Source organism: Myotis daubentonii, chromosome 18 (assembly GCF_963259705.1).
Source record: "Myotis daubentonii chromosome 18, mMyoDau2.1, whole genome shotgun sequence".
NCBI lineage: Eukaryota > Metazoa > Chordata > Mammalia > Chiroptera > Vespertilionidae > Myotis > Myotis daubentonii.
The window spans coordinates 30879041-30902809 of NC_081857.1; the positions used below are offsets into that span (position 1 = coordinate 30879041).

The 23769-nt window shown below is 38.6% G+C and overlaps 1 protein-coding gene across 2 annotated transcripts; it reads right to left on the reverse strand.

The window, feature by feature from the left end:
* Window positions 1–897: 897 nt before the first annotated feature.
* On the reverse strand, window positions 898–19769 carry HORMAD1 (HORMA domain containing 1). 2 transcript variants are annotated; one of them, XM_059673959.1, is made up of 14 exons: window positions 19722–19769; window positions 18998–19142; window positions 16889–16952; window positions 16190–16226; window positions 14197–14217; window positions 13898–13924; window positions 12849–12916; window positions 12215–12366; window positions 10085–10344; window positions 7172–7238; window positions 7019–7095; window positions 5736–5819; window positions 2967–3038; window positions 898–1183 (listed from the first exon to the last, which is right to left on the reverse strand). In XM_059673959.1, exons 1-14 carry the CDS (start codon window positions 19752–19754, stop codon window positions 1103–1105), a joined length of 1188 nt encoding a protein of 395 aa, XP_059529942.1. In that variant the 5' UTR covers window positions 19755–19769; the 3' UTR covers window positions 898–1102. The 2 variants fall into 2 exon arrangements, with proteins under 2 accessions (XP_059529942.1, XP_059529940.1); XM_059673957.1 differs by lacking the exon at window positions 14197–14217 and having other exon boundaries at window positions 19722–19754.
* Between the last annotated feature and the right edge of the window lie 4000 nt (window positions 19770–23769).

Below are 23769 nucleotides of genomic sequence, written 5' to 3' on the forward strand. Positions count from 1 at the left end.
TAGCACAATAAAGTGAGGTGTGTTGGGATACAATAAAGCTAATAATAAACATTTAAAAATTGGTTGTGTTTGACAATTAGCTTATTCCTAATTATCCTGTTCCAGAAAAGCCTGATGTGGCTCAGTTTGTGAACCTTTATTTGGTTTATGTTGAACAGGATGGGTACTTTTCTACCATCACATACATACCAACATTCTCTATTTAACGCTTGTTACTAGCAAACCTATGAATAATGTATGTTTTTAGAATATGTCTGCTGAAACCGCAAGAGGCAAGCAGACCAAGTTTTAAGTCTTCTGTTTCTAAAGCAAAGGAAATGGTCAAGCCTGGAACCATGTCCAGGGTTTCTCACTAAGGGCAGTCTTTCACACCACCACTCAAAAATTCTAGGAAGTGTGCTCAACTCTTGCAAAGTAATATCTACCGAAATGATCTCGAAATTAGTGCCTAAACACTTTCTGCTAATTATATAAAAATTGGAAGCCATGAAAGAGTATAGATGCTTAACAATATTTTATTTATGCTCTGTAAAATGCCAGACTTTTAAAATCAGTTATCATTTTGTCTTATAGTAAAAAAATTTTTTAAAAAAGGTAAAGTACCAATATTCAATTATACATTATATATTATCATGTTAATACACTATATCAAACTACTGAAGAGAATTGTTTTAATAACACAGTTGCAAACAAAACCAGTTAAATGGTATAGTTTTAACACAAGTAAAAAGTTAATTCCTTACAAAATATAACACCAAAATAAACATTATTTGTTTCAAAAATGGCTTTAGAGGACCTTAAAAAATTAATGTTTGTTTAAAGAAAGTGTCCACCAAAATGGAAGATAAATCAATATTGAGTAGCTATTAAACAGAATCAATTATGACAATGGTTCTTTTGGTTTTATTAAAAAGTTCTATTGGATTTGTCTTAGATAAGTTTAAGGATCACAATATGATAGCTAAGAATTCATTTTAGTGTACTAACTGCTTAAGACTACATATAAATTTCCAGAGGTAGGGCAAACACACCTTAAAAAAGTAATATAGTATCCTTTAAATGTAGAGATGAACTTTGCAATCATGCAGAAGAAAAATAATTTTTATATATGTTCCTCTGGTTCACTAAGCTTTCTTCTTTTTGTCACTGACTCTTGACTAGCAGAATCAACGTGATGAAGAACCTGTCAAAAGAAAACAACTACTAAGAATCGGTATTTTACAGTTTAAATGTCTTTAGTTTTATATCTTTTTATGTTTCTGAAGTTTCTTTCTTCTTCTTTTTCAAAAATTATACCTAGTATATCTACGTCCTTCTAAAGTAGGTTACCTGGGTTCTTTAAAAGTAGGGGAAATTTTATTATTGACATATTTAAATCTTCTGATGGCTGCTGAAAGTACATACTTGCAAATTATAAGGGTTGTTGGAGTAGATAAATAGAGTTAACATTATGCTCTCAAAATAGTAAAATATTTTGGGGGATACAGAGAGGGAAAAAGGATTATAAAATGAGCTGCAGATAGAAAAGCAGTCTACCTAGGCACAATGTAAGATTAAAATCATGTTTTGTTTTTGTATCCTTGGTACTTAGCAGTGCCTAATAGATAGTAGACATTCAATGCACACTTTTGAATGACTGGGATGACAAACTAGGAAAATTCCTAACAAGATTTCCTGAGTTATTGAACTTTGATTTTTCTGGAAGAAACTTACAAAGGATACGATTGAGCCCTAACTGGTTTGGCTCAGTGGATAGAGCATCAGCCTGCAGACTCAAGGGTCCCAGGTTTGATTCCGGTCAAGGGCATGTACCTTGGTTGCGGGCACATCCCCAGTGGGGAGTGTGCAGGAGGCAGCTTATCGATGTTTCTCTCTCATCGATGTTTCTAACTCTCTATCCCTCTCCCTTCCTCTCTGTAAAAAATCAATAAAATATATTAAAAAACAAACAAAATAAACAAACAAAAAAAACAAAGGATAGGATTGAATTATGATTTTGCAGGGAGAGAAATCAAGGCTTAATACACTGGGGAAAATGAAAGACTCTAATATATTAGTGACATGTCAAATTATTCCATTTTCTGCTTAAGATATGTAAATTTTTTAGATTACCCCTTTAACATTTGATTTTTAAAAAGTTTTCAGTTTCTAATTTTAACCTATTAATAACACTAAAAATTATAGTTGAAAAAGTATAAATATTTATCTCAGAAATGACAAATACATTATCTCACTTGGATTTAGGTCAGGGAAAATTTTTTCTCCTAAGGTACTAAGAAGAAATACTATATATATATATTTTTTAAAAAAATATGTTTTATTGATTTTTTACAGAGAGGTAGGGAGAGGGCTAGAGAGTTAGAAACATCGACGAGAGAGAAACATCGATCAGCTGCCTCCTGCACACTCCCCACTGGGGATGTGCCTGCAACCAAGGTACATGCCCTTGACCGGAATCGAACTTGGGACCCTTGAGTCCGCAGACTGACGCTCTATCTGCTGAGCCAAACCAGTTAGGGCAGAAATACTATATTTTTAAGGAACAACTGGATTTGACAACTTATCTGTTTCTGCTTTAGTTTTGATCTTAGAAAGTTCAGATCAAATTTGTGACCCAATTTTAACTCTATATAAATAAAATGGCTTGAATATTCTTGTACTCTCAATTTTTCATTCTCATATTTTTCTGATACTGATTTTATTTTATAAATTCCTCCAGCTACTTCAAATCATTCATGGAATCAGACATTAAATATTTACATGGAGAAAATTAATACACCAACATACTGCATCTTATTTTAAAATCATTCCATTTTTTAGAACCAAATATATTTTTTAAAGATTTTGATATCAGAATTCTGAGGTATATCAAGGGATTTTATATTTGTCATCTTCAATTTAATCCATAATAATGATATTCTGATACTTGCCATTTTATTCTACCTATTTATTATCATAAGACTTACTGTTTCTCCAGATTCTAGTTGACTTCTCTTCCGATTTGCTTTAGAAGATTTTACTGGTTTATTTTCATTAGCCTCCAAAAATAGAGAATAATTACTAATGGGTTACTTCTCAAAGAACAAATAACACTTGATTTTTAACCATAGGTACTATATGAAGTTTTTAAAAATTTTTTTTAAATAGCTATAATCCAGACACCATGCCATTCACCTATTTAATAGTTCATAGAGCTATACTATCATTACCATTGTCAATTTTAGAACATTTAGAGAACACTCTAAAAACAAACCCTCTCCCCTTATAGTTATCACTCATCTATTCCCTCATCTTCCCATCAACTCCATGACTTTCTGAATTTATAGAAATCCCTATTCTGGACTTTCATGTAAATGGAATCATATAATATGTGGACTTTTGTGATTGATTTCTTACACTTAGCATAATGTTTTCAAGGTCCATCCAAGTTGAAGCATGTACTGATACACCATTTCTTTTTATAGCTGAACTAGAGGCCCAGTGCATGAAATTGGTGTGTGGATATGGTCCCTAGGCCTAGTCTGCGATCAGGGCCATCTTCCTGGCTGCCAGCAGCCAGCCCTGCCCCCTGCCGCCACCTACCCCGGTTCTGCATTCACCATCGGGCAATTGGAGCCTACCAGCCGGGGGGAGGGACCAAAAGGTCAGCTGTTCCACCTGCTGCTACCCACTCCCGTTCCCTGTTCGCCATCAGGCGATGGGAGCCTGATGGCCAGGGAGAGGGACCGAGAGTCGGCCCTTCCATCCACTCACCGGCCCCACCCCCGCCGCGGGTTGCCCTGTGTGTGTGGGGCGACCAGCAGGGGGCAGAGGCTTTGGCCTGGTGCTGCCTCATCCCCTGCCACCCATCCCTGGGTCCCTGTTCACTATCAGGTGATCAGAGCCTGCCGGCCCGGGGGAGGGACCAAGAGGTCAGCTGTTCCGCCCGCTGCCACCCACCTCGGTTCTGTTCACCATCATCGGGCGATGGGAGCTTGATGGCCAGGGGGAGGGACTGAGAGGCTGGCTGTTCCATCCGCTTTCGGCCCCACCCCCACCACATTGCCCTCTGTGTGTGGTGTGACTGGTAGAGGGCGGGGGCCTTGGCTTGGTGCCACATACATTCCCCCACCCCCAGCCCTGGGTCCCTGTTTGTATCAGGCAATCGGATTCTGCTGGCCGGGGAAAGTGACCAGTGCCGGGGAAGGTGGTCAGTGCACCTCATAGTGACTGGTCGAGCGGTCATTCTGGTTGTTCTGCTGTTATGGTTGCTGGGCTTTTATTATATAGGATAATATTCTATTGTATGTATATGCCACATTTTGTTTATTCATCCTTTGATAGACACTTAGGTTTTTTTCCATCTTTTGACTACCGTGAATAATGTCAGATATTCAGTTTTTAAAATGAATACTGAATGACAAATTATCTATCATACTATTATTCTTTAAAAGGACATAATTTTCTGATGCTTGAAATGTACTCTTCAATAGTAACTTCCTTAGTATATATACTATTAAATATTTTCATTTATTGCCCTTTCCTAACCATAATTCAGTCATGATTCTCAAAATCAGGAGTACTTTTGGCAGACTTTATATCCAAAAACATAGGCAATTTCAGAAATGAATTTATGTTCCCAACACATCCTCATATTACATTACAAGGAAATCTTTGAACCATGACCTCCTGGTTCATAGGTTAATGCCCAACCACTGAGCCACACCTGCCAGGCTACCTAATAATTGTTTTTAATTCTGGCTTTTCTCCCTATATCCTAAAAAAGGATACTCATCCTAAATAGAAGTTTCCTAGGAAGAATATTTTGCTGCTAGAAATACTAATTTTTGAAATTCTTTTATCTTTTGCTTTCATCAGCAGACTAGTTTGAACGCTGTTTTATGCTAGTTCTAACTTCCCATTGAGAATGTTGGGGGGAAAGGACACCTAAAAATGGCAGTGATGTGCTGGTAAATGTTTAACAACTGGTTCTCTGGGAACAAATCCTAGGTTGAGGCATTTGCTGATATCCATGCTGTAAATACTCTATCATGTCCAATTTCAAGCTGCCAACATGATGTCACTGAATGAGGAGTGGGGAGAAATACTCCAGCATACCACTGTTAAAGTGCACTGTTTTCTATTTTTGGACATAATATTTTGCATATTTTACAGAATGCTTCTTTTTTTCACCTCTGAACCTTTGAGAGTAACTTAAAGGTTTAAAATAAAATACAAATTTCTATTTAATACAATTCATACCAAAAAGTAAAACAAAGCAGTGTTTGCCTTTTTGCTTAAGAACATGAGATTCATTTTATGCAAGATGTATATAAAACATTCATTTTTAATGTCTTATTAACAAGATAATCCATTTATAAGATAGAACATGGAACATTTTGGCATTTCCTTGGGAGTCTACTCGTATATAATAGTGTCACTTCTCAAAGCCTTTTCTGGATGTCCCTCTCTAATGTACCTTCAATGAAATTAACCATTCTTTCCTTTGTGGCTCTATGTAGTTTATTCAGACTGCTATAATGGCCCTATATCACTGCTTGTTGACCTCCAATTACTAAACTTTTAGCTAAGAACAGGAACTATGTGTTATTTTTAACACCTAATAAAGTATCTGACACATAGTAGGTGCTTACTAAATATTGGTCCAATAAATGAAGTGTTCATAAACAAAATAAACTCATATATGGGGGGAAATTATAAGGTTAGAATGGAAAACAATCTAAAGAGACACTTACTATTTTACTGTGAAAAATTCTTCCACTTCTTGTTTTGCTTTCAGACATAACAAGTTCAGATGTTTTACTGACTAACTGCTCAACCTAGAGAAGAAAATAATTACACATAATATAATCCTATTGAACCATGTGTTCTCATAACACAATAATAGGGTTTAAAAATTCAATTATAGTCTGGCCGGTGTGGCTCAGTGGTTGAGCATCGACCTATGAATCAGGTGATCATAGTTAGATTCTCGGTCAGGGGGACAGAGGGTCAGGGCGTCAGGGTAAATACTTGGGTTTTAGGCTTGATTCCTGGTTGGGGGCATGCAGGAGGCAGCCAGTCAACGATTCTCTATTATCATTGATTTTCTATCTCTCTCTCTCTCTTTCCCTTCCTCCCTGAAATCAATAAAAATATTTTTAAAAATAATTCAATCACATAAAATTTAGGGTCTTGTTTGTTGAGGTAATGAAACTTAGTAATTTTGAGTTGGTTTTTACTGTCATAAAAAGTACAAATATAAAGATAGTGAAACTGACACTGTTCACAGTTGACTATTCTCTGAGCTGAGAAAGTCCCAAATGATCATCACTAGGCACTACTCTTCTAGAAGAAAAACTTTAGCTCACTGCCAATGGAAAAAGGGGCTGTGTAAAGGGGGACAATCATCAATAACATTTTCAAGTTCATTTTACCTAAATGTTACTTCTAGATTTTACTGTAAATGGAAAACAAAATTAAACATGTTCTGCTCCAAGACAACAAAAATGTAATATATATATTATATATTATATAATCCATTTGTAAATAGAAAGGGTGGTGTATAGTAATTGCTTAAGATTCCATCTAGCTCTGAAATATTGAGATTCTATGAACAGTATGTAGATTATTAAACAAATCTACCAATAATATACTTAAAACTTACAACATATAATTCCCGAATTTTGTTAATGAGCATTTTTAATACTAATTTTCTTCTAAAAGACCTAGATTAAGAAAATCTGAGAAATAACTAAACACATAAGAAACAGTCTTAAAAAAAAAAGTTAAGCCCTAGCGGGTTTGGCTCAGTGGACAGAGCGTCGGCCTGTGGACTGAAGGGTCCCTGGTCAAGGCATGTACCTCAGCTGCAGGCTTGATCCCCATGCAGGAGGAAACCAATCGATGTGACTCACTCACATTAATATTTCTCTCTGCACTCTCTCCAAGAATCAATGGAAAAATATCCTCGGGTGAGGATCAACAAAAATAAAAATAAGAAAAAAACAAAAGTAAGATGGAACTATCAAGTTTATACCTGAGAAGGAGAAACTGAAAGCTCTGGAACTTCTTTAGATTTCATAATCTCATCTTCCTCACAAGCTAAATTTGGTTCTGAAAAAAAAAAAAAAGTTAAAAGCATAAAACTGAGTTAGAAGTGAATCAATCTACATTTACATTAACTTCATACCTCCAAGTTCAGAAGATCCAGGATTTTTTTTCTGCTCTTCTGTTTTCATTTCAATGTCAAAATCATCCTATATAATTACATGGGGAATAAAAGGACACATTTCAAAAGGAAAATAAAATAACTTGGTGGACCTATTTAAACAAATTTGTTTTCTGTGAAGGTTAAATCCTATATAATAATCCTATATAATAAAAGGCTAATATGCAAATTGCCCCCTTGACCAAACCCTTTTAGAGTTCGACCAGAGGGCGGGGCCAGCCCACCAACCACCTGCAGCCCCTCCCCCCAGCTGGCCTGATCTGCCTGGGCCAGACCCCACGCATGCACGAATTTGTGCACCTGGCCTCTAGTATAACATAAGACTACAACTACCTTATGCTTGCTAGAAATAAAATGGTCGTATAATTACTATAACAAGGCAACTTATTTATCCAAAGTATAAAATACTTTACTTTACAGGGTTGCTTTGAGGACAAATGATAAAAATATACAATTTTCTCAAAATGTATAATGGTTCTAAGAACCCTTAGATCTTACTGTGTTTGAGGGCACTGAATTAGACATATTCACAAAACAAGCTGCCACTTCTATTGTTCTGGAATTTCCACACAGATGTTAGCATACACTCTGAACAGGTTTAATGTCTACTTCATAAGTATTCCCTATGTGACATATGTCAAAGAACTTTAAATATTTTTTTAAAATATGTTTTTATTGATTTTAGAGAGAAAAAGGGAGAGGGAGAGAGAGAAACATCGATAGGCTGCCTCCTGCATGGGGTAGGATGGGAAGGGGTGGGGGATGGAGCTTGCAACCCAAGCATGTGTCCTGACCGGAATTGAACCAGTGACCTCCTGGTGCATGGAACACTAAACCAACTGAGCCAGGGCCAAGCTTTAAATATTTTAAAGAATGCTACATAAATCCCAGACATATTTGTTTATAAAGCAAGACTGTGGTTTAATTTTTAGGGAAAATATTTCTTCTTTGGCAGTATTGGTTGAAAATGAAATTTTTCTATTTGTAAGGATGTGGGGACAGAGCCTAAATCAGAATAGTCAGAACTGTGGTCCCAATTTAGGATAAAATGAGACAAGAACAAACAACAAAGATGAGATTAAAGAAAATTATGTTAATGATGAAAGATTTCCTTGGAGTGAGGCAACAACAACAAAAGCTTTCTTATACTTATACTAGGGGCCTGGTGCATGAAATTCGTGCACAGGGGGTGGGTCCCTCAGCCCGACCTGTACCCTCTCCAATCTGGGAACCCTCAGGGGAGCCCTCTCCAACCCAGGAGTTTCTGTCTGTCTTTGCAATCATATGAGCGAATTGTCTGAGACCTCAACCCAGTTTGGTTTGATGCTCACAGAATAATAGAGGTCTTTTTTTTTCTTTGCTCCATTGGTGGGAGATTTCCTAGAAGTAGCAGGATATCTTCCTTTTAATTTTTCCTCAACACTCTGACTTTACTATGTCTCTCACCTTTGCTTTCCCTCCAACTCCCACCCGCAACAGTAACTTGCTCCAGGCTCATTTTGCTCTAGTGTCTAGGAGGTCCCGCAACACGTCTGCCACCAGAACTATGATTCCCAGCATTCTTGGTGCTCCCCACGCTCTGGGCTTCTGCTTCCGGTACAGGGGCTGCATAAACCAAAAGGACTGGGAACTCCAGCTGCCCGCAGGCCTGGCTGACAGGACCGGATACTCCAGTGCTGTCCCTGGGACCCAGGCTGCTTGGCGCCAGAGTGTGCATGCTGGCCACAGGCTTGGAGTGGCCAGGGTCCTGGGGACGCCCGCCACATTGCCCCGGCAACGTGGCAGGTGAGCAGGCATCCCGCCCCGCCCCTGGCTGCTTGACACCTGTGCGTGTGCGCGCTGCCCACAGGTCTGCCAACTTTGTTGGGCTAATTTGCATACTCACTCCTGATTGGCTGTGGGAATCTTGGAGGGACAGTCAATTTACATATTTGTCCATTATTAGTATAGATTCATCCATTCATTCAACCAATACTGAGAATGCACACTTGTAAATCTAAGTGCTAGGTACAGGAGGACAACAATAAGATACTTTTTCTTCCTTCTAGGAACTCCAGGCTGCTTCAGGACTGACCCTCCAGGCCCTAAAAAAATTCAAGCAGAGCTAATAGAATTGTAAAAAGGGTTCCAGCATTAGTTGGAGAATTGGACTGGATCAGTGGTTTTCAAACTATGCTCCAGAGACCAAACTATGCTCACCACTATGAGGGGAGGTCAAGTGGTTGGCTGGGCCTCTAGGACCATTCCAGACTTCAAACTTGTTGCACTTTTTTTTTTTTAAATATATTTTATTGATTTTTTTTACAGAGAGGAAGGGAGAGGGATAGAGAGTTAGAAACATCCATGAGAGAGAAACATCCATCAGCTGCCTCCTGCCGCAACCAAGGTACATGTCCTTGACCGGAATCGAACCTGGGACTCTTCAGTCCACAGGCTGATGCTCTAGCCACTGAGCCAAACTGATCAGGGCAAACTTGTTGCACTTTTAAATAATGTTTGTATTGAGATAAAAAGCATTAAAACATTTTGAATTTTTAAACTGGGTTGGGCATATTCAGAGTGTATACTAATATCTGTATGGAAATTCCAAAGCTATGAAAGTGGTAGCTTATTGTGTGAACATTTCTAATTTAGTACCCTCAAACACTAATAAGATCTAGGGGCTCTTAAGAAACCAGGATACATTTTGAGAAAGTTGTATATTTTTATAATTTGTCTTTTAAAACAAGCCTATACCTTCTTTAAGGTCCCTTCCAACCTTGAGTTTACGTTTCTGATTCAATATTTATTCAAATATTAACATGAGCTATTAAAGTCCTTATTGAGGCAAACATTTATTACTACTGTACTTTATATCTCTTTAAATACACTTACAGATGTATTATGCTCCTGTTCATCTTCTGGATTACCTTCATCCATGAGTATTTTTTGAAATGGTGTTTTTAACTGGTTTGGAAATAATATAGTTGAATCAATATTTTCCATTCGTTCTTTCTCGGTGGTCACCTTTACTTTGAAGGTGTGAAAGGGTGTTGGGACTTCTCCCACATTTAAGTATATAGGCTCCCCTTCAAATATCACTCCTTCACAATCACCATCCTTAAAACCAGGAGGCTGGTAACCTGGGGGTGTAACTGCAAAAAAGTAAGAATAAACTGTGCTGTTCACAAAATTGAAGAAAATATTATTATAAAAATATATGCAGATTGAAGAAATTTCAAATACAATAAAAAGTAAAAATCACCCTCCTATTGTTTCCAAGTTCTTATTTTATTCCCTAAAGGTAACCTTTTTTTTTCCCCATTTGACTGTCTGTGTGATCTTGAGGAAATTATTTATCATCCTTGATTTGATTTACTCATCTGTCAAATGGGGAAAATAACAGGACCTACCTCATAGGGTAATTGTGGATATTAAATGAATTAAAGTGTGCAAAATGCTCAGAACGGGACTGGCACATAGTAAGTATTTAATAAATGCCAGTTGTTTTTATGTTGTTGCTTTATGTTCTTTTAGAAGACAGATTATGCATATAAAATTTATAATATTCTATGTATATTCATATATATACACTTAAAAACACAAATAAGATCATACCTGTGCCAACCTGTTTATAACATCTTTTAAATGTTTTAATATTTCTTGAATAACTTAATTTATCAGCGAATTTTTAACCCTTTTCGGTCCAACCTTGAGGCTGACTCGACAGACCAGGCGCTAAGAGCAGGTCCAATGTCGAACAATAAGAACATTTTTTAAGAACTTTTTAGTTCAACATTCAATCCCGTCAATTAATTTGGACCAGACTGTTTGAATTCCAAAAATAACATTGGACCCCAAAGGGTTAAAAATAATTTTTTAATGTTTTTACTGATTTGTAGAGAGAGAAAGGGAGAAGGATAGAGAAATAGAAACATTGATGAGAGAGAAACATCTGATGATTGGCTGCCTCCTGCACACCCTCCCCACTGGGGATTGAGCGTGCAACCCAGGCATATGCCTTGACCCCGAATCAAACTGTGACCTCTTGGTTCCTGCGTCGATGCTCAACTGCTGAGCCACACCAGACGGGTTATCAGTGCATACTTTTTAATAGCTTGCACAGTATTTTATTATATAGATGCACCATAATTTATTTACATAATCCTCCAATGAAGGACACTCAAGGTTGTTTCCAGTTTGTTCCTGTTTTAACCAACAGTATAATGAAAATCCATATATACATATATATACATATATATACACATGTAACATATATATGTATATATATATTATATATATATATGTATATATATTGCATATTTGTGTAAGTATATTCCTAAGATATTTTCCTAGCTATAGAATTTTTGGATTAAAGGCAATGTGCATTTAAAATTGTAATACTGCCAAATTGTTATTTAAAAATGTTGTACCTATGCATATTCTCTCAAGAGTATATAAAAATGCCTGCTTCCCTCCCACACACCCTTGCCAATAATGTGTTTATAAATTTTGCTGATCTAATAAGTGAAAATGGTATGTTTCATTTCTTTAATTATGAGTAAGACTTTACCTATCATAGATGTTATCATTGGAGAAGTCTGTGTATTTTTTAAAGTGCATTTTTTCAATTCTTTGTTTTTCAAATGTTAATATTAAGTGTAAATTTTGTGATTTCAAAAAAAGTATATAACAATTTAGATCCTTACAAACATTTGGGATGAAAACCAATCGTTTCAACAATAATAAAACATGCAGATACTAAAACAGTATGTATTGCAGCCCAGCCTGCGTGGCTCAGTGTTTGAGTGTTGACCTATGAACCAGGTCACAGCTCGATTCCCGGTCAGGGCACATGCCCAGGTTGTGGGCTCAATCCCCAGTGTGGAGTGTGCAGGAGGCAGCTGAGTGATGGTTCTCTCTCATTATTGATGTCTCTCTCTCTCTCTCTTCCCCCTTTTTCTCTGAGATCAATAAAAATATATTTTTTTAAAAAAATAAAACAGTATGTATTGCAAATAGTACCTTCATCATAGTAAAAAAGTTTCATGGTCAAGCAAACATCATTAGGTAAAGGTTCCAGATTTTGCATTAGAACATACATCTTGCGAATGAGGAGAATACTTGCTTTCTTGGTGTCAGCAGATGACAAACTAGATTCAGTGCTTTGATTTTGACTAGAAGAGAATCACACATTATTTTATGACACCTGTAGCTTCTAATAACATAGCTTCACATTTTACTATTTAAGATTCTTATTTCTATTATAGCATTAAGTTGTAAAGTTGAAAGGAACCATAAAATGTCATTATGATAAAAAAGTTATTATTATAAACTAGTAGCTTAATTTTACATAAATTAATATGCATTTTATATAAGATGCTTGAAGAAAACAAATCATGGATTTTAATTATATTTATAATCACTCAAGCATGCAATAGCTTTCCTACTCTTTGGCTCTGTTTCCTAATTAAAATAACATACAATTAGCCACAGAATCCTGGTTTACAGCTACTCAAAGGATACTTGGTACAGCTATACCTTGATGGTTAATTGGGGATGTCTGAAAAGTTCCAAATTAATCCTGAAGTTTAGTTATATAGTATTAATATGAATAAATGGTAATCTGTCATAGAAAAAGAAAAGTATAGAACAATACCTTATGAAGTCCATGACTGGTCCATTCTCAGTGTACTTGAATTTAAATTGGTAACATTCTGAAATTGTCTTAAGTAGAAAACACTGCAGTTATGTATCTGATATACAGTACTGGAAGCCAAGTAGCTGTATACTGCTTTTGTATGACTTAATATTTACTTAATAATATTTTCTGCCATATTAATCCCTATTGGTTCATCGAAACTTTAAAGTCCCAATAGTTGATTACCATGGTTTGGGATTTATGGCTTCAATCTTTGAGAGAAATTTATTCTCCTACTCATTGCAATGTATGTTAGATTTATCAGAGAGAAGGAATTCCTTGGCAGACAGATAAGGAAGGGAGGCAGCATATCTCTTACTTTAGCAGAACGACAAAGCACAGGCCTTCAATTCTTGCTATACTGTAACCACAAGCAAGTCATTTATGCTTTTAAAAAAATATATCTTTTTATTGCTTTCAGAGAGGAAGGGAGAGGGAAAGAACAATAGGAACATCAATGATGAGAGAGAATCAATGACTGGCTGCCTCCTGCATGCTCCCTACTGGGGATTGAGCCCACAACCCTGGCATGTGTCCTGACAGGGAATTGAGCCGTGACCTCCTGGTTCATAGGTCACGGGGAGCAGGCCTAAGCCAGCAGTCGAACATCCCCAAGGGCTCTCAGACTGCGAGAGGGTGCATGTCGGGCTGAGGGACCCCGCCCCCGCCCAAGTGCACGAATTTCATGCACCAGGCCTTTAGTAATTTTATAAAAGGAATACTATAAAGAACCAAAAGTCAGGATATTTAAGTTATTTCAAATGGTCTGTGGCTTTGTGACCTAGGATCAGTCACATAATCTCTCTTGTAGTAAGTGTATTAATTTGTTTGAAGGTAACTATACAAACCCTGTTTTACCTCAAAAAAGTCTTTATGAGGTTCAAACTTGAAAATATATGTGAAAGTGCATTGATTAAAACACAATTAAAAGCATAAGATATTATATTATAATTTATTTTTTAGATATTAGAGGCATTATGTATCTTTACTAACTTAAGCAGAGTTACCTGAGGGTCTTCTGGGTTGGTGTATACCTATTTTAAAATAATTTACAATTGAGTGATACAAGGCTAAGTATTCACAGAGAAGTAAATTAGTTGTTTAGACTAAACTATTACATGAACTCAGCAAAATAAAATACAAAACAACCCCTTATAATATTAATTTGATACTTTTCCCCTATTAAATAGATTAGTTATTTGAATAAAGTGACATAATTAATTGATGGTTTTAGTATTACTTAATTAAGCAAGGTAGAATTCTACTGTCTTTAAAAAACAACAACATATAATTTAAAAATACTTACAGCTAGAACAACAATCCTTAGCTGAAATACAACAAAGAACAAAAATCTTACTTTTATTGTATAAAATGTTTTCATGATGGATCATTAAGAATTCTGTCCTATTTCAAAATTTATTCCTAGTAAAAAATAATCTTGCAGAAAATAGACTTCATATGATGCATATAGAACAATACATACTTTACATGTCTTTCTCTATTCCCTAAAACATCTACTTCTAGTTGACTTACTGAAGGATGAAATTCATGTTATTTGCTTAAGCAAACAGGAGAATTACTGCCAGTTACAAGAAAAATATATATTTTGAAAGAACACATTAAATCTTTCCAATGTGAAAACTAACTTTGAAAGGAGAAAAAATACAGAATTCAGGGCCCTGGTCATTTAATAAAGGGAAGAGGCTTTTGAGACCACAGAACAGAGAATCACAGGAAATCATTCACTCAAGTAACCTGCCAAAATCTAAGAGTCATCCTTGATTTAGATCTTTTGCTAATACTTCAGAACCAATCTACCACCAAGTCCAATCAATTCTACTATGAAACATATCTTAAATCTCTTTTTTTTTCTCCTCTTCTGTTATCCTGGTCTAAGCCACCAGTTTGTTTGTTTTACCAGTACTGTAATAATAGATTAAAGTGCTATTCTCCTTAATTTCAATCTTATTCTACTTCTATAGTATATTCTCTAAATAGCAGCCAGAGTGATTTCTAATTTAACATATAAATCAAATAATGTTACATTTCTACTCAAAATCTTCAAATGATTTTTATTTGCACCTAAAGTAAAATCCAAACTCTTTACCTACATAGCTGTGAATGCTCCTGCCCTCCTTCTCTCTCCAAGCTCATCTCCTGCCACTCTACACTGTTGATTGCACTACAAACATACTGGCCTTTTTGTTCCTTGAACTCTCCAAACTCCCCTCCAGCTCTGAATTTGCTGCTCTGCTAGGAATATTCTCTCCCTAATATCAATGCCTGCCTGGTTTATTCTCATTTAAGTCTCAGCTTAAATCCCACCTACTCACGTAGTTCCTCTGAACACCCCATCTAAAGTTACCTTACCTTTCATTTGCCACCTATTATTTCTAAAAATTTTAATTGCACTTATCTGACTTGCTTGTTTGACCACTGTTAGCTTACCCAGCTCCTACCCAGAATATGTGTCTAGCACACAGTAGGCACTCAATATTTAATAAACATTAAATATTTAATGCCTTAATGAGGGAGATTAGTGACCATAGATAAAATTTCACCTTTCTCAACTTTATTTCACTTCTTTGTATATGTTGATATAAATATATGCTAACTATACAAAAAGGCTCATGGTCTATCGTAAAACTTTATTAATTGAAATTTCACTAATTCAGAATTTGTGACAATATAACTTAGACTAATGGAAATTTATTTTTGAATGCTCATGAATAAATTATTAAATTATCAGTATAAATAAGAGTAGAGAAGGCATGTGAAACTAATTAATAAACTATTTATTTTTTAAAATATATTTTTATTGATTTCAGAGAGGAAGGGAGAGAGACATAGACACATCAATGATGAGAAAGAATCATTGATGGGCTGCCTCCTGCACAATTCCTCCTGGGGACTGAGTCCACAACCCCCGGCATGTGCCCTGACTGGGAAGTGAACCATGACCTCCTGGTTCATAGGTCTATGCTCAGCCACTGAGCAACACCAGCTGGGCATGAATAAACTACTTAAAGAGCTTTTAATTCATTGTTTTTGTAAATTAATATGTGGGTTAATGAGTGTTAACAACCACAACTGTCTTGGCAAAATCTGTGATATAGTAATTCTATTAGCTTTAAATGAGGGAAATATTGGTCTTTAAAATATTCAAATGTTTAGGCTTTTCAGTAATTTGAACTGGCCTATGCTAAAGTTAGTTTAAATTAATGTTTTACTACATGGTAATTAATGTTACATATGTAGAATAAATTGTGGAGAAAAAGGATAAAGAGATATTGACTTACATATTTTTTCTGTAAAGCATCATAGCATCCTCGCATCCTAAAAAAATAATCAAGGATTCATTTTTAGATTGAATGCATTTCCAGAAAATAATTCTTTTAATAAATCTCCTTATTATCTAATGACTAAATAATATAAAATTTTCTTATTAAAGCTCCTGTCTTATTAACTAGTTTAAAATAATGAAAACAAACAATGCCAAGAATATAAAATGCTGATATGGAGGGAAGGGAAGATATAAATATCTGACCTCAGCCTGGCCAGCATGGCTCAGTGGTTGAGCATTGACCTGTGAACCAGGAGGTCATGGTTCGATTCCCAGTCAGGCACATTCCTGGGCTTCAGGCTCGATCCCCAGTGTGGGGTGTGCAGGAGGCAGCCAATCAATGGTTCTCTCTCATTGATGTTTCTATATCTCTTCCTCTCCCTTCCTCTCTGAAATCAATAAACAATATATTTTAAAAAATAACAAGTAAAATATCTGACCTACTATTTGTGGGGAACAATAATAGGAAAATGAAGCTCACATGGAGCATAAAATAAAGAAAAAATTTAATGCAAAAATCCAAAGACCTGCAAATATAGTATCCAAGGTTAAAGGGGGACTTGCTAAAATTGGGTTAAACACTGAAATGTATCCAAGGTACAAAAAATGTGATTTAATAAAAAAAAATCCTATTGTTAGGTATCATTTTACTTACCAATGCACTAACTGTGTAGCTCCTGGACAACTTTTATTTTCTCTCAGAATTTTGACACAAAGATCTAAACATAAAAATTATAAATTTAGAGCTACTTAAGATTAGTAAACAACTAGAAATTTAAAGTGAAGATTATGTTCTTCAGCTGTGTATTATCTACAATAATGCTATATAATAAAAGGGTCATATGAAAATTGACCGAACGGTGGAACGACTGGTTGCTATGATGCACACTGACCACCAGGGGGCAGACGCTCAATGCAGGAGCTGACCCCTGGTGGTCAGTGTGCTCCCACAGGAGGACTGCCGCTCAGCCACAAGTTGGGCTGGGGGCTGGAAAGTGCACTGGCGGTGGGGGTAGCCTTTCCGGCCTCTGCAGCGCGCTAAGGATGTCCGACTGTGGCTTAGGCCTGCTCCCCACAGGGGACATCTTCCAAGGGCTCCCAGACTGTTAAAGGGTGCAGGCCGGGCTAAGGAACACCCCCATCCCCCCAGTGCACGAATGTTGTGCACTGGGCCTCTAGTATAATAAAAATGTAATATGCTAATTAGACTGTCCAGCCGAACAACCTTCCAGATGTCCTTCTGGATGACCTTCCAGATGAAGCTGGGGCTGTGAGGGCCAAAGCAAGCTGCCACGGCCACACACCTTGCATGAATTTTGTGCATCGGGCCTCTAGTCCTATATAATAAAAGGCTAATATGCAAATAGACCAAACAGAGGAACAAACGAACAACTGGCCCCTATGACATGTGCTGACCACCAGGGGGCGTGCGCAGAACATGGCGGGCGATGGCAGCAGGCGGCAGAGCACGGAACATGGTGGGCATTGGCCGCAGTGGGATGGTGGAGCAGGTGAGCAGGGGCACCAGACCAAGGTCGGGTGCCGGTCGCTGTCATCAGGGCAAACCTCTGGTGGTTACTGAAAATTCTTTGCTCCCATGCACTGCGGTCCTGCCCAGTGTTCTCACCTGCTGTCGGCACAGGTCTGCTCCCACCCACTGCTGGCGCTGGAGCCGCCACTCGCACCTGCTCCTGGCACCCAGGGCCGGCCCCCATCGCTCGCCGCGTCAGTGGGTGTGAGTAGCAGCTGCCAGCTCCAATTGCCCCTCAGGGCTTCTCCACCTCCCCCTGCTCCTGAGTGGCGATTGGGGCCAGCAGCCGCCTCTCGCACCTGCTGCTGACAACAGCCCTGCTTGCACCCGTAGTCAGCACCAGTCCCGATTGCTTGGCACTGTCAGCAGGTGCGAGCGGCAGCTGTTGGCCAGATTGTCCCTGAGGACTTCTCCACCTCCCCCTGCTCCTGAGGAGTAATCAGGGCAGCAGCCGCCACTCGCAGTCACTGACAGCGCTGGCCCTGCTCACACTCGCTGCTGGCACCGGCCCCAATAGCTCCACGCCATCAACAGGTGGGAGCGGGGCTGGTGCCAAAAGCGTGTGGGAGCGGCAGCGATAGGAGCGGAGCTGCCGGCAGACATGGGACTGGGGGCCTCAGTGGGAGGGGCCGGGCAGGGGCATGGACAATGGGCTGAGACCCGCCCCTGTACCCACATCAGCCCCACAGCCCTCAGTTCCTGTCAAGGTGCACAAATTCGTGCACTGGGCCCCTAGTCAGTATATTATTGTCAATGAACTCTCAGATGATTAGTATTAATATAAAAGGCTAATATGCAAATATGCAACCCACGCTACAATGTGGATGAGCTTTGAAAACATTATGCTAAGTGAAATACGCCAGTCACAAAGGGCCACATATTGTATGATTGCAATTATACGAAATGTCCAGAATAGAAAAACCCATGGAGACAGGAGTTGCTTAGGACTGGGAAGCTAAGGGAGGTGAGAGTGACTTAGTGGGCATGGAGTTTCTTTGGGAGCAATGAAAATTTACTAAAATTGACAGTGGTGATAGTTGCATATCCCTTTGAACATCTGAAAACCACTCAATTGTGCAATTTAAATGAGTGACTTGTCAGGTGTGTGAATTATATCTCAATAATAAAGCTGTTATTAAAAAAGCAAAATCTGTAAGGAAAAAATTATAATTTTAGAGCAAGCCCCTATAAGAATAACTACGTTTAAAGGAAGTTTTAAAATAAACATATTACCATCTAGGTATCTTGATCCATAAGCACATTCTGGAAATATTCCTCTCAAATACGTGATGCAGGACACGGAAATCGCTAGGAGCCTCTTCACCAGCATCAGAGAGCTCTGCTCGGTCATCATCTCGTTGGGAAACACCAACGCACTCTACGTTCGAGGGGAAGGAGACATTTCGCTTACGAAAAGGAAAGTCTTCCTTGCAGTAGACCCAGTCCTGCAAAAGCAGGTGCTCTCCCCAGAACCCCTGGCCCTCGCAGACAATAACCCCCAGAAGGCAGCCTGGCCCCTGCGGTGGGAAGGTGCTCGCAGGCAGCAGCCCAGCAGCGACATGAAAAGCACCCGCTGCACAGACAGCAAATACCGTGCAGGTGAGGCCCCTGCAAAGGTGGCGCTCTGACCTCTGACTTCTGACCTCTGTGGGCCGTGAACATCGGTTTCTAGGAGTGGACGCCATCGATGATAACTTCATCAGAGCAACCGGACCGCACGCATTCGCACCCAAGGTGAACTGACCTTGAACATCCAACATCCAACAGGCTTCTCCATTCATTCAAAACAGTTTAGCAAAAAAAAAAAAAAAATCTCCATTTCTCAAAACATGGGAGTTTTCGGATATCACTAAACCCTCAAACAGCTGGCTCTAATTCTCAAATACAAAAGCAGACTTCAAGACAACAATAAAATTAGCTAAATTAAAATGTATTAGAATACGAAAAAAACTCATACCATGGGTGTTCCCTGCAGCTGTGCAGTGGCCATCTTCTGAGGAAGTATTGTCTTTAATTCAACCTTGTGAGACAAACACAAGCTTTAACGTCAGGCCTTATTTTTACCCTTTTCTAGTTTACTACCTATCCAGGCAGGAAGAATGATACGTGACTAAACGAGAGGATTCCTTTACTTAAAATGGAATCTTCAAAAACATTCATTTTGCCCTTCTTGTAAGGTCCTCATTTTAAGCCGTTGTGCTAGCAAGCCTGACATAAATGGGTTAAGAAAGCTCTTTCAAAGACCTTTTTTGGGGGGGTGTTCCATAGATGTTAGGTAGAACTGCGGAGAAGAAGCTGAGGCGCCCCCCCCCCCCCATGCGCCCTTGACCGGGTCCCTGCCGGGCGCGGGCGGCCGCTCTCGCCACCGAGCACGGCCAGGGCTACCAGGCTTTTTTTTTTTTTTTTTTTTTTAAAGCATAATCTTCTATTTTTCTTCACTTCAGGGTATTCCAGCATTAACAACATTGTACAGGTAGGTACTGGGTAATGAAAAACTGCCCCTGCCAAACCCTGCACAACAATCTTTTAATTTTTGTTTTAAATTTGTGTTTCAAAATAAGCGAATCGGGTGACTTTCCTTCGCTGAGCTGGCAGCGCGGAACAGCCGTAAAAGGAAAACAGAAAATATCCTACATTTTTGTTTTTTACTGATTCTGGTTTCTCAATTATAACTTTGTTATTTTGATGTTTCCATCTTTTGGTCCCAATGTCATTTTTCTTCATCAGACAATTCAACTAGAAAAGTTCATAGAAGAGTCTATTTACTGTAAACATTTAAAGTTATCCTGACGAAGGCTGGACGAGACGTGAGTCAACCTACTTCCAAAGACCTCTGACTAAGTATACATTTTACCCTGAATGTTTCGCCATTAAGACTCTAAGAAACTTAAAAGTAAGCAGCCGGTGACAGAAAAAGAGATTTAAAAGCAAATATTACGACTACGAATGAAATTAATAAAGGAAAACAGACACAAACGTATATATTACATAACGTCTGACGGAGAGGCACCAGCGACCAGGAGAGCACCGCCGCGAAGCACGCTCTCTGCCCAATGCGCATGCGCTTTCCTTCAACGGTTGCCCGGAAGAAGCGCGTCAGTAGCCTTTTGACCCCCGTCGAGGTCAGCTTTCCCGCCAAGAGTAGCGCAAGGCAGGCTGGGAATCCCAAGGACCTGGTGCCGCATCTCAACTAGAAAAGCCAGATGCCGAGGGGGAGGTTAAGTAAGTGCATGTGCACAGCTGTGCCGATATGCACAGATTTCCTGCCGTGACCAGTGTCCTCAACCTCCGTTTAATTAACCATAGTAATCTCGGATTGTTTTCTCTGATTTCGTTATTGAATCTACCATATCGTGCATTACCACCTTATAGTGGTAATTGAACATAATTAAAGCATAGTGATTAATCACAAAACAATATGTAATTATATTTGTGTTTTCTGATGGTCTTAGGCGACCCCTGTGAAAGGGTTGTTCGCCCCCAAAGGGGTCGCGACCCACAGGTTGAGAACCTCTGGTTTAGGCTATCATTAATGTCTCACTTAGAAACAAAATAATAAAATCAGAGCTGGTAGGTAATTTGAGATTGTCTAGCAGCACAAACTTCTTAGTTTGCAGATTGTTATATGTCCAAATAAATTGGTTTAGAAGTGTAAACATATCATAGTAATTCATAATCTTGATATGTCTGTATTATCAGTTAGAAAACAGTGATTCCATATATGAAAAGATTTGCCCAGAGTCAAATAGGAGAGGATGGAGACTAGAACCCTGTTTTCAGGGTCAAAAATAGTGAAAATCCCCTGGTATAATTATTGTGGTTTATACTTCTCACACACTTAAAGTTTATAAAGAGCTTTCACATTCACTGTCACATTCTCCTACCTTACTCTTACTATGTCTCTCCCAGCACATACGACTCCTGTGTTAGAGATGAGAAAACCTATTCAAGTAAAACTGGTTTGCCCCAATCACAACTAATTTCAGTGCTGGCAGAGGGGGGAGCCAAACCCCGAATGACGACATGTTAAATTTATGGTATGGTGCTTCATGTTAAATTTATTTTGAGTCATTAATAACTATAGGGGAAAAAACCCACAAAAATATGAAACCGTAAATGCCCATCTGTGAATCATAATAATGCTGTAGGGGAGGGATAATTTCTCCTCTACCTTCTTCTTAGGGTTGTTGGCTACAATTTAAAGACAGAGATAGATTAACAGGAGAAATGCAAGCTTTTTGTTTTTTTCTTAAATATGTGTTTTTTTAAATTGATTTCAGAGAGGAAGGGAGAGGGAGAGATAGAAAATCAGTGATGACGGAGACTTGATGGGCTGCCTCCTGCACAACCCCTCCTGGGGATCGAGTCCACAGCTCCCGGCATATGCCCCGATGGAATCTAATCGTGACCTCCTGGTTCATAGGTCAACACTCGACCACTGAGATACACTGGACAGGCAAAAAATTATATCTTTATTTTCACTAACCTCTAACTGATTTATTTATTTTTTTATTTTAAATTTTATTGCGGTGACATTAGACTCTACATGAACATACAGGCCTAACCTCTAACTAAAAGTTAGCATTTCTTTTATGTAGTTCATAAACCAAATTAGCAATACTTGTAATTTTACAACCAAAAGAAAACTCAGATATTTTTATATCACCTTACAGTTTTTGCAGATATCTTCAAATATGCTCATCACTACTTCAAATTAAAGATAGTTATTAACTCTTGTTATTTAATGCATTTATAAAGAAACATGTACAGTATGTTACTATAGCACAAATTTATATTTTAACATTTTAATAATCAGCTTCCTTTGTAATCCTATATATTTTATTTTATGCACTTAAGAACATTATTCTGAGAAGGTGTTCATAGGCTTCATTAGACTGACAAAGGTAAAGAACCCAAATTTTTATTCCATTTACAGTGCTTGAAAAATTAAGGGCAAAATAACAACAAAAGAATACTCAGGAGACTTCTATAATACTTTAAACAATTAAGAATTTAAATAAAAAAATACTCAACTAAATACTTTTAAAAAAATACATTTTTATTGATTTTAGAGAGAGGGTAAAGGAAAGGGAGAGAGAGAGAAACACCAATCAGCTGCCCCCTGCATGTCCCAGTGAGGGACAGAGCCTGAACCTGGACATGTTCCCTGACCCTGAATTGAACCTGCGACCTCTTGGTGCATGGGGCAATGTTCAACCAACTGAGCCACACCGGCCAGAGCTTAACTAAATAATTTTTAATTATAATGTGTCTCTATACATTTGATGATAATTATATAGTACTAGTGGCCCGGTGCATGAAATTCATGCACATTAAAAGGGAATTAATTAGAGGAAATATTGTAATGTTGCTATTTGCCCTTTCTCTATAATAGAAGTGTCAGAGATGAAAGAAAATTCGTAAAATGTATATGAAAATCTCCCTCCTGTCAGAGTCTGGGGCGCGCTGCAGGACTCAGAGTCAAGTCCCTGCCCACCTGCATACACCTCAAAATCATGCGAGATGCTGACCTGGCCAGCCACACCCCCATCAAGCCCCACAGGGTGGGGGGCGCAGCCTCAAGTCCCCTGGCCTGGCGCTGGGTGGGGGTGTGCAGCCTCAGGTCCCCCAGCCCCAGCGCTGGGGTAGGGAGCATGGCCTCAGGTACCCCGGCCCAGGCGCCGGGGTGGGGGCATAGTGGGAGGGATGCAGCCTCATGTCCCCCGGGCCCAGGCGCTGGCGCGGGGGGTACGGCCTCAGGTGCCCCAGCCTGGCCTCAGGTCCCCTGGCCCCGGTGCTAGGGTGCGAGGGTGTGACAACTATTTGCATATTAGCTCTTTATTATATAGGATAACCATGTTTTTATAGTTAGCAATTCTTATTCTTTAAAATGTACTTTATGGGGGGGAAATGTACTTTATGGAGAAGGATTAAGAGATAGCGAAATTAGTTTAAGTTCAGTTTAAGATATACTGATGACATCGTCCCACACACATTTTATGTCA